The 11,850-nt window shown below is 46.5% G+C and overlaps 1 protein-coding gene across 1 annotated transcript in view; it reads left to right on the top strand.

Annotated features, from left to right (window-relative positions):
- The window catches only part of LOC147706468 (solute carrier family 2, facilitated glucose transporter member 3-like), a 54,547-nt gene extending 42,929 nt beyond the window's left edge, over nucleotides 1-11,618 (top strand). The window contains exons 5-10 of the mRNA XM_086932979.1: nucleotides 632-794; nucleotides 7,072-7,259; nucleotides 7,926-8,030; nucleotides 8,352-8,453; nucleotides 8,856-9,059; nucleotides 10,884-11,618. Coding sequence (XP_086789105.1) covers nucleotides 632-794; nucleotides 7,072-7,259; nucleotides 7,926-8,030; nucleotides 8,352-8,453; nucleotides 8,856-9,059; nucleotides 10,884-11,120 — 999 coding nt within the window. The 3' untranslated portion in view covers nucleotides 11,121-11,618. The remainder of the gene's footprint in view (nucleotides 1-631; nucleotides 795-7,071; nucleotides 7,260-7,925; nucleotides 8,031-8,351; nucleotides 8,454-8,855; nucleotides 9,060-10,883) is intronic.
- Nucleotides 11,619-11,850: the final 232 nt, after the last annotated feature.

The raw sequence follows: 11,850 nt of genomic DNA on the forward strand, positions 1-11,850 counted from the left end.
GAAACCTGGAACAACAGGTACTAGTCCCCCTGTTGTTGAACCAGTATTTTATTCTGTCAAGGTCGATAAAGTGAGCACCAGGAGCGCTGTTCTTGCCAAATGTGAGAGCTTTGGAGTATCAAACAATGCCAATAATACCAATGTATTTACCTAACTTCATCACTCTCCCCCTTTCCTCCTCCTTTTGTCATTGTTTCCCCCCAATTGTCTCTCTCCCACCCTCTCTTCATCTGAGCTTCCTCCTTATACTCCATCCCTTCCGTTATCCATTCCTCACTTTCTTACACTCTCCTCCTTTTTTGCTTCCACTTTCCCTTCCCCTCACTTCTGGTGACCTTAATCTAATCCCATGCTGCCTTGCACTTCCCTTCCCCTTCCCCTCTCCTTCCCTTCCTCTTCCCCTTCCCCTTTCCCTTCCCTTTCCTTCCCTCCCCTTGCCTCTCCCCTTCCCCTTCCCTTCCCTCACCTTACCCATTCCTCCCCTCCTTACATCCCCTCTGCTCTGCTCCCCTCCCCTTCCCCTTTCCCCTCCCTTCCCCTCACACTTTCCCCTCCCCTCCCCTCCCCCTACCTCCTACCTCCCCTCTGCCCCCTATCCTCCCCTTCCCTCTGTTGACCGTCCTCTCCGCAGATCTTCGGTCTGGAGGTCATCATGGGCTCTGAGCGCCTCTGGCCCCTTCTTGTGGCCTTCACTGTCTTTCCGGCCTTCATACAGATCGCTCTGCTCCCCTTCTGCCCGGAGAGCCCTCGATTCCTGCTCATCATGAAGAAGGAGGAAGAGCGAGCGCAAGCCAGTACGTGAGGTTTTCAGTCTCTTTCTATGGGGAGGGCCCCTGTCAAACTCCAGGCAGGCAGAAAGGTGGGCCACAGCTGAAGACAATAAGAACAAACTGTTTCTAGAAGAGCGTCTCCCCCCTCCTCCGCCGACTGCCTCAAGACTCGTGTTATTATCGCTTTATTTTTCCTTTCCTGCTGAGTCCTTGGGTCAGGGCCATGGGTGATGACAGGCTGCAGGAGGAGTGGTTGGCACAGTTGTCAGTGCTCATGATGGTTTGGTCCATCATCTCAGGCCGGGCAAACCATTATGCACCCTGTCTCCATCCCGAGCTGAGTTGTCGGGTTGGAGACAACAGGCACAGGTTCCCAGTCTCACTGGGAGCCCAAATTCAGAGCGCTCAGGCCAATCCTGATGTTGCTTCTAGCAGCATGAGAGCAGCTTCAGGATTGGCCGCAGTGGAGTCTAGGAGCCTGTGCCTGCAGGTGAGAGGAGCAGAAGAGCATGATGGAGCCAGCTACAGGTACTTTTTTCTTAATTTTCTTTTTATTCTGTCGTCCTCCGACCCCTTCTCCCCTTCCCTCCCACCACTCTTCGACAACACCAACCGCTACTATGAGACAGAACTGTTTAATCGAAATGGGGAAACTTTGCCCTAGTCTAAATTAGATCTCTAGAGCTCAACAAAACGGTACCAGCTACAAACTCAGTTGCTTGCTGATAAATTCTTAGCGATATCCGTTTCAGGAGATTATCGGAGGTGGTGGGTTTCCTGACCCCGGTCAAGAGTCGATTGAAGGTGGAAGGACTCTGAACCAGTCAGATTATTAAGGGTGTTGGGGCACTGGACCCTTGTCAGGGGATTATCCAGGAAGGCAGGCTTATGGTCAGGAGATTGTTGAAGGCGGCGGACCCATGGACCACTGCGCAGTTTACTAAAAGTGGAGGGCTCCAGACCGCCGGCTGCAGATTATCGAAGGTGTATAAGAAGACTTTTGAAAGCAATGGCGCTTTCCTGCCCGGAGATTACTCTGAGCGGTGGAGCTTCAGTTACCTGTAAGAAGAGTATTTTAATGTGCTGGGCCTCTGGACAACTGTCAGTATATTATTGTAGGAGGTAAAGGTATAGGCCTTGTTAGGAAATGTTAAAGGAGGTTGGGATTTTGACCACTGTCAAGAGAATAATGAATGTGATGGTGGGGTGCACCAATGTCAGAATATTATTTAGGATGTGGGACACCTGTTATGTATCAGTAGGAGTGGTATGAGTCTGACAACTTTTTGGTATGTTAGAAAGTGTTCTGGGGCGTGTGATAATTCTTGATAATCATTCCTTTATAGCTTTTGATTAAACATTTCATTAGAAGTCATACAGAAAACAACAAGACACACCTGCACAACTGCGGAGCAGCCCTGTAAATGACATAGTTACCTACTGACACATAGTCGCAAATTATAAGAAAGAGAAAGCGAAAACCAGCAGTGTTGACATTAGGAACAATTCTCACCATATCTTGGACATACCCAATCTATGATTCCACAGTCAATATCAAAAGATAAGCAGTTGTCATGGGTGCCTAAAAGTCCTTAGGACTTGAGATCTTTGGCAATTCGTCTGCATAGGTCTCTAATTGGTTTCTGCAGTAGGCGACATCTCAGAACCATTGTTTCAGTGTTGGATACAAATTTTCCCCCCCAGTTAATAGCCACCCATATCTTAGCTAGCGAAAGAGTAACAGCAACCAGCCTTTGATTGACAGGCTGCAGAGGTTTAATATAATCCAACAGACATGTGCGGGGGAAGCAGGGTGCTGGTTCCAGCGTCAAAGCCGTCAGTGTCTGCGTAATTTGTTCCCAGGACTGATCGATTTTGGGGAACCCTAGGATAAGTGTAGGAAGTCAGCACATCTTTCACATTTGTCCTCAAGTCTAAGCCCAAATCTGACCAGCTGTGTAGGTGTATAGTACATCTGGTGCAAACATTTGAAATGAATAATACGCAAATTTCCATTGTTAGTGAGCAGCCCAGCCAATGCACAGAAAAAGGTCCAGTCAGACTCGGTGAGTGGTGTATCTAGCATTCCATCAGCCTGTGCCGCTTCGTAGAGAGCAGTGATAAGGGTGGACCTGGTCAACAGAGTCTGAAGCAACTGCAAATTGGGGGGATCTGGGGAAAGGATGGCTAATGTACATGCAGGGCATCCTGTAACCTCACATGTGTAAAGTGCAAGAAGGACGAGAGGTGACTCCTCTGCGGCAGATCCGAGAGGATAACAAAGTGATCATCCGGATATACATCCCCCATCACTTAGAGTCCCTCCACCGATAAAAGCAACAACACCTTCGGCTCAGGCGTAAGAGACAGAGCAGGGTGATAAGCCAGTGAATGCATTGGGCAAGGAGCGGATGTTTACTTGCTCACCTGTAAAGTGCTTGCCAAGCCCCCAGAGTACAGTTGATGGTACTAATGCTAAACGGTAGCAACTCTATCCCGCCCTCACATGCTCAGCGATGAGAGCGGCACAGGATAGGCATCATCATGCTTGATCACCAAGTGTGGAGTATATCATTGGGTGTGCACTCAGTACTGTGCATGCTGAGCCTGGGTGCACAGATAGTAAAGGAGGTGGTTCGGGCATTGAACCCTCCCCGGTCACAAGGAAGTGTGAGTTTATGCCATGCTGTTCACCTCTGTTTCCCAGACCAGCAATATTAGGGTGGATGTAGTGTTTTGAAGAAGGCCTGAGTGAGGGGCATCGGTATATTAATGAACACGTGCAGAAGCTGAGGCAATATCAATATTTTTAACACTGCTACGAGATCTGCTAGCGATAAAGGCAATCTTGACCACCTCCGTACTCGATCCTCCAATTTGAGATCATCCTGCCGTAATTATACCTCACAACAAAGTCCGGATCTCTACGTACCTAAACTCCAAGACACTTAATCGGCTATGAACACCACTGAAGAGGAAACTCCATAGGGTATTGGACAGTGGTAACAGTAAAGGGTAAGAAATATGATTTTTCTTAATTGATGCTCAGCCCAGAGTGCTGCTTGCAAATTTTCAGGTATGAGCTAGGTCTAATGAACCTCTGGATCACTGACATACAGCACCATATCGTTGGCATATAACGAATCACCAGCGGGTAGTCTAAAGTGCAAGGCCACCGCTGTGTGCCCCTGTCTGAGTAATGAAAGCCAGTGGCTCCGGAGGGCAAAGAGGAACAGCAACAGAGGCAGCCGTGCCCCATTCCCCTGTAGATCTGTATATGGTCTGAGGTGAGACTGTTAACAAGCACCCTGGCAACTGGCTCCGTATATAACAGCTGCTTTCTTTCTTTAAAAAGTCTAAGGCTGCTTATGAAGTTGAGAATATCTTCTGCCCGTCTTTCAAGTCAATGTTCTGCCTTGTTGGGTATATCACAGCTTACCCTACACCATTCTGTTGTAGCTTCCTCTTCACAGGTAGAAACTTGTGTGATGCACCCTGGACTGCCGAGGTACAATCGGGAAAAAAGCAAGCTTATTGCCCTGATGTTGGATCATTTTTTTTTCCTGCAAAGCGGAGCACTGTGCCATGATCACGATAATTCATCAGCTGCTCAATGACAGGGGATTGGGGCCCCTCGAAGGTGGCCGTGTCCCCAGAAATATGTGGGCATGCTCCACAATAAGCATATGAGATCAGCACCAAAGACATCACCCAGCAGTTGTTCACAAATAGCTCCATCCTCACCATGTTGGTGGTTTCTGGTAACCCAATAATGCGTATATTGTTTTTGCAAGAGCACACCTCAAGATCTTTGTTTTTAGCCTGGATAACTGCATGGATGTCCATGCTGAGACAAGTTTCTCTCGTGGTCTGAAGTGTATCATCAGTCGGTGATATATGCTGCTTAGCCTCAGTTATGGAAACCACCTGTTTGTCAAGTTTTGTTGCCATATGATCCATTCTGAGAGTCAAGGTATCGATGTTGTTATTAATAGATTAAGCTCTGCGGCATGGCCAACAGCATAGCCTTCAACATTTTGCCTGCCTGTGGCGGCCCCTCTTGTTCAGATTTCGATAGTGTCTCCCGTGGGGTCAGCTTGCACAAGGCTAGGTGAGAATTCTGCTTATCTGTCTTCCCATGGCGGGAGTGCAGGCCCACCCAGAGGGGAGAGAACAAATTACTGGGTGACAATATCTGGGAAGCGTAGCAACTCAGGATATAGTAGGACAGGTCAGTATGGCAGCAGGTGGGCCCAATGTTCCTAGTCAGCCAGTCCCACCAGTGCAGCCACCACCAACCCGCTCAGTACAGTTCCAACAACACAACCATGAGGACCACCGAGTACAAAAGCAGCAGGTAAGGAGGCATGGACACTCAACACGTGCACGTGGTGCCCAAGGATCGCCCTATATCGCCACACTTTGGCTGTCAGGGCCGTCCAATACCACTCAGGGCCCGCAGGAGTTCATTCTGCAACGCCCAAGGCAGCATTGTGTTCAAACCCCCAAATAATGCACTAACCATTGCACACGTCCTCTTGGCCCAAATCCTCTTCAGTGCTGACCTCAGATGCAGTGGGCTCCTGTCTGGGCCCTCAGCAGCACACTACAGGGAGTCGGCCAGCTCACCTGCATCTCTCCTGGTCAGAGTAATAGGCTGCCAAAATCCTACAGGGCAGCTCTACGCACAGCTCCCCCTCAATCTTTGTGCAGCAAGAATGTGCATCCTCCGACGTTTACCAGCAGTTCCATCTTCATGCAGCCCATGGCCCACTGGTGCTGTGTAAGACCTGTGGTGTCTGGAGCCCGGCTATAGGACCCAGGCTACGCGGCACTCTTCACCAGCACCTCCTCCACTCAGTCCAACAGCAGGACACCAGCCTCTGTGGGCTCCTCCAGTGGAAGCCAGGTCCACTCTGCAGGCCCCCATCCCCGTGCTTCCTGTGTCTCACAGAGTAGTCTCCCACAGCTCACCTGCCAGGTCCGGGAAGTCGTCAGTCAGGGGAAGTCTATCGACAGCGGCACAACTTACGAGGTTTAGCTCTGTTGTCAGCAAGCAGAATGATTTGTCTTTCAGCACGGCACCACCGCCATGTGGTGAGGCTGCAGGGAGGCTAGGTGGGTCTATCAGAGCTGCATCGCCTCGAGGGCATGTTTATTTTGTTGCCTCCCGTACAGAAAGTCAGCACAAACACAAGGCATAGCTTTCACGGCTGAGATGGGTGCATAGATGCAGGATATTGTATGGATATTATGTTCTGGTCCACAGGGCTACACCACGGTGTGGCCATCTTATGTTGGGCTCTCTAGAGCCCTATTATTGGTAATCATTAAGAGTACTGGGGCTCCTGGTAGCCACTGGTAGAGGGTGGCTGTGCTTGTGATTGCACCTGGGAGATTATGGAGGGTGGTGGAGTATCTGACATCTACTGCCAGATTATTGAAGTTGGTAGGCTTCAGATGACTGTTTGGAGATTGTTTTGAGTGGTGATGTTTCTAATTCTGTTGGCAAACTATTGAAGGCAGCCATCCTTCTGTTACCTATGGGGTGACTACTGAGTGTGGTAGAGTTGATGGTGCTTCATGGGAGAATGTTTGAAGATGGTGGTGTGTCAAACAATAATTAGGACATTTTTTGAGTGTGTGAGAATGCCTGAAACTTGATGGTAGATTACTCAGAGTGATTGTAGTTATGAGACCTATTGGCAAAGTTTGAGTGTGGTGAGGTAGCCCATAATGTTTTGAAGATTATTGAGGGGGATAGAGTTTCTGTTGCCTCTCAGCAGATAACGGAGTATGGCAGTGTGGGTTCTGAGTGCTGTCCTGAGATTAAGGGTGTTGGGGGTTCCCATGACTTATCAGAGATAATCAAATCTGGTGGGCCTTCTGTTCTGACACATATTGATACATTATTGAGTGTACTGGGGTTTCAGAGGCATGTTGGGAGGTTAATTGGGTTTGTTTCTAACACTGTGAGGAAGGCTATTGAGGATTTTTTGACTTAAAATATGTGGTGGATGACTGTGGAGGAGGACTAAGCTTTCAATAGGGCTTCTGAAACTTCTTGGAGAATATTGATGGTGCTGGGGCTTCTGTGAGCTGTTTAAAAAATAGGGGGGATTGGTATTCTGGTAATCATGGTGATATTATTATGGGTGGTAGAACTTTTTATAATATGACATTGCATGTTAATAAATTGGCTGAGACATGCAAGATAGAGTTAGTAGGAAGGGAGAAGTTGATATTCCTTGCATGAGAGCCTCCACATCAACTTATCTTCATTCTACCATCTTGTCCTCAGTACTGCAAAAGCTTCGTGGCACAGACGATGTATCAAAGGACATCCTGGAGATGAAGGAGGAGAGTGCCAAGATGTCACTGGAGAAGCCAGTGTCTATAATCCAGCTCTTCCGCCTGAGCAAGTACCGGAAACCCATCTTTATCGCCATAGTGCTGCAGCTTTCTCAGCAGCTGTCTGGCATCAATGCTGTAAGTCCTATCCAAAAATATACAACGCATTTCTGGTCCTGAAGATCTATTCCTCTTGCTAGATTGAGGCACACCAAGCCAAACACACATCCATACATCCGCTGAACACTATCTGGGATTAGCCACTTAGTTTAACCTGAATGCATACACAGAATTTAAACAAAGACTATTCCCCTACCTCTAAAAGGTTGGCCAACATTAGTGATATAGCCTCAAAAGAACAACAGTACTGAGTACCCTACCTGACAGCAGCCTCCTTAGGACGACTGACTGTAACATCTTTCTAAAAAAGGCACAGTTGGGACTAGTGCAATATCAATGTAAAGACAGAATGTTAGGAAGCAGGGTGAGCTTTCGGAAGAAATAACATGCTTTTTTCTTGCCAATCCATGGTCTTAAGATCTCTAAGTTGTAAACCTTTTACATGTAAGATTGGCTCTCGTTTGTTCATGCCTATAACTCAAGCAGTCTGAATAGTTTGTAGACAATTGGCGATAGGATTTGATGGTGCACTTCTGAGATATGACACAATTTCTTCCTTGACATCAAACTAGTGGAGTGGTTACATTATGGCCGTGTTTCAACTCAGAAAATCTATTGATGAAAAATGTAGATTTAGGTTCTGGTTTTCTTGAAAACCTTCATATCTTCTTTCTCTTCTCTAAGGTCTTCTACTACTCCACAAAGATCTTCACAGAAGCCGGTATTCTCTACCCAGTTTACGCAACCATTGGTGTCGGAGCTGTCAATGTTTTCTTCACTGTTGTCTCGGTGAGGCCCATTTGTAAATCACTCAGTATCTTTTCCATTGGGCAATGATGGGGAAAGGTTGGGCAGTTAAAGAAGAAGAGTTCCATAAGTACAATGAAAAATGGTGCATTAAAAGAAGGGCATCCATAAAGTAATCAGAAAGACTGCAGCGCGAAGAGATGAAGAACGCATTTTCAGAGCTACTTAACTGAGTCAATACATTGTTTTTTCCAAATTGGAAACCTGGCAGCTATGCATCAATTAATGGTATTGTCTGGGTTGAGATAAGTTATTCATGCTGTATACACCTGTTTGTCTTTTTCCTAAATATTTACATTACAGCTGTTTCTGATTGAGCGAGCAGGACGCCGTACCCTTCACTTGACAGGACTTGGTGGGATGTTCTTCTGTGCCATTCTGATGACCATTGCACTCAAACTCAAGGTGAGGCCTTCTAGATCCTCTCACCAACCTACTGACCCAGATACAGAGAAGGTCAAGGCTAGGAAAGGTGGTACACATGACAGACCTGAGAAAGATGGTTACATGACCAAAACAATGTCCCACAAACATTAATTGCCATATCTTGTGCTAGTGCGTTAAGGCCTCACCTTAGACTCGATGACGTGGTACTTAGAGATGATACATAGAGGGTTCCACGGGAAACATGTTGTTGGTATGATAGTAAACCAGTTGTTATATATATGTTTAAATGTGTGTGTGTGTGTGTGTGTGTGAGTGGCATGCATACACACATGTGATCACCTATTGTTTTGAATCTGTGTTTTGCTTCCTCCATATTGAACCCTTCCAGTGCCCTATCATTGCTTTACTTTATCTCAATAGGAGACCATCTTCCAGATGAGTTATGTCTGCATTGTGGCGATATTTGGCTTTGTGGCGTTCTTTGAGGTTGGACCTGGCTCAATCCCCTGGTTCATTGTGGCAGAACTCTTCAGCCAAGGTCCACGGCCAATCGCCATGGCTGTCTCTGGATGTTGCAACTGGACAGCCAACTTCCTTGTGGCCATGCTTTTCCAATATGCAGCGGTAAGCCAGTGTTCTCCAAAAACTGGAATGAGTTCTCACTTACTGTGAATGTGTATTTATTGTTATCTTAAACCTGTAAAACTAAGGGCATCTAAGCTTTGTGTCACTATTAGTATTTCCCAAGAGGAATAGGATAGCTCAGCCTATATCCAGTGTGGTGGAGCACATGCATAATGACTGTGCTCAATTTGTGATCAGTGTGGGTGCAGCCGATGAGTTCAGGGAGAGCCGTGTTTACAGCCAGTGTGAGTGCAGCCAGTAAGTACTTGGAGTTCATGTACCTGGAGACCAGATGAACTAGAAGCAATAGTGGATGTCAGTGGGTTTACAGCCTTTCTGTAAAGGGAGAGCCCAGTTGTTCAAAGAACATGCAGTTCTGTGGAAACTTAACAGTGGTGTCAATGAAGAAGCGCCTCAAGTGGTCTGCAAAACTGCATCAAGTTTGCCCTTGACTTGTGGGTCATGTTGGGAAATTAATTAAATAGCCATGAGGTAACTTTGAAGTTGCTATATGTGGGTCTCTTCAGAAGATCTTCAAAGCTGCCATGAATGAAGGGTGGCAAAAGTAACAAATGATGGACAGAATGCAGAGTAAAGCAAGCATTCACCCCCCGTCACAAGGATCTGGGTTTAATCCATTGTTCTTTTGCTCACCACTCCACCCCCAGTTTGGACCCAGCCATATGTAAATCAGTCTTGACACTATGTCTCATGGGAACAGTCCAGCCCGAACTGCCAAGCCAGCTCCTCCCTGGACCGGAAACAAGCACCCTGGGACCAGTTTCGGGGCTTCTCCACTCATCATCCAGGCCAGCTTGAATCCAGTGGTGCAGTGAGCATGGGACACATGTCTGGGCATACCCTTCCCACTTAGGGCGACAAAAGCAAAAGGAACAAATGATGGATGGAATGCTTAAAAATGCAAGCATTCATCCCCAGTGTTTGTTTCCTGTCTAGGGAAACATGGCCTAGCAGTTTGGGCTGGACTGTTCCCATGAGGAACAGGGCCAAGACTGATATACATATGGTTGGGTCCAAACTGGGGTGGCGTGGTGAGCAAAAGAATGATGGATTAAGCCCAAATCTTTCTGACTGGGGGTGAATGCTTGCATTGTTCCACATTCCCCCCATCAATTGTTTCTTTTGCTCGTGAATGAAGAGTGATCCTTTTGATGAAATTGGTTAACTGTCATTTTTGGGTCAAAAATTGAGTTTCCTTCAAAATGTTCTCCATAATAGCCATGGATGTGCTGTGTGATTAGCATCAGTTGTGGGTTGGGATTAGTTTAGGTAAGAGGTGTGGCGCTGCGGCCAGGCCGACGGCCGCTGGAATCTGGGGCTCACAGTTCGATCAGCTGCAGGTCAGCCCAGCATCATGTGACTCAGGGCAATACCTTGCTTAATCTTCCCGACGGCCCCCAGCACCAGGATGCCTTCGGGTAACTGTTCGCGCTTTACAAAAATACTGGATCAGCTTGATGCCATTTTATATACTTTATGTGTGTCTCTGAATTTGGATTTACTAAGGCATGCCAAATGAGGATGCGCCTGTGTCTGGCCTACAGAACCCTCTCCGACCGGCTGGCATTATATTGCCCAAGGTTTGGTAAAATTATTGACAGCTAGATTTATGTTATTTTATCTTGTGGGGAATCTTCCAATGTTTTCCCTACTACCACAAATTTTCCCCTATTCTCGTTATTAACATTGGATAAGTATGCGTTTGGCGCCCTTGGTGGACAACTATTATAAAATTTGCATATCCGCTCTGACTATGCGAACATGCTTACATCGTTTCATATTCTTTTCTTTAATCTCAAACAGGACGGCTGTGGCCCTTATGTCTTCATCATCTTCGCTATCTTGCTTCTCATCTTCTTCATCTACACATTCTTCAAAGTCCCAGAGACCAAGGGACGGACATTTGAAGAAATTTCCCGGGACTTTGAAAGATGCCCAGCTGAACCAACTGTGGAGAAAGGTCCCAATGAGGAGCTGACAGACATCAAGAAAGCTGATCCAGCGATAAATGGGGAGCCACCATGTCCTCCACCGTTGTGAGAAGAGCCACTACTCACCATGACCTCATCAAACTCTCAAGAAGAAGCTGTAGAGGCTTGTTTCAATGGCTGGAACTTGTTCTGTTGCAATAATGTTATCACAATGGCTGCTGGTGGAAAAGATGCATGACAACAAATTCTCAGTGACCAATATAACACTTTAAAAATGTTTCTGTTCTGGAGGGTGGGACAGATTTCCTCCCTGATTGGGGCAAATCTCAAATACATTCGTCAAGAAGAGCTTCTGAATGTGATGGGAAATTTCCAATTCCTCTGATCCCCGCGGCCTATTTAAGAAGAGACATGTCTTCCTGGAAGACTCACAAAAAACACCAGTGAGAAGAAACAACCTCAGGAACCAAATTTTGCTTCGGAAGGGTTTTAAGTAAGCAGGGCAGCATTCCAAGAGTGTAGATTGCCCTGTTCCCGGGCAAATTCTTGTTGGCACATTTGAAATGAGGTTTATCTGTTGGAGCAAATGCAAAACAACTAAATTTGACATCGTTGATTGCAGGTGTCATCCATTCACACTTGTGTAAATTGTCAGAGGGCAAGAGATTTGGAATCTCTATACAAATGGCGATAAAAAACAAAGCCACAATTGTTGGTCAACTAACTCCTCTGATATGAAGCTGCAAAGAAAGAGATCTCAACTTGAGTTTTTCAAAAATTTGTATCATTTTATTTTTATAATGTAATGGTAATGGTGTTTATGGATCTTAAGTACTGAC

Source organism: Lissotriton vulgaris, chromosome 7 (genome assembly GCF_964263255.1).
Source record: "Lissotriton vulgaris chromosome 7, aLisVul1.2, whole genome shotgun sequence".
In the NCBI taxonomy this organism is placed as follows: Eukaryota; Metazoa; Chordata; class Amphibia; order Caudata; family Salamandridae; genus Lissotriton; species Lissotriton vulgaris.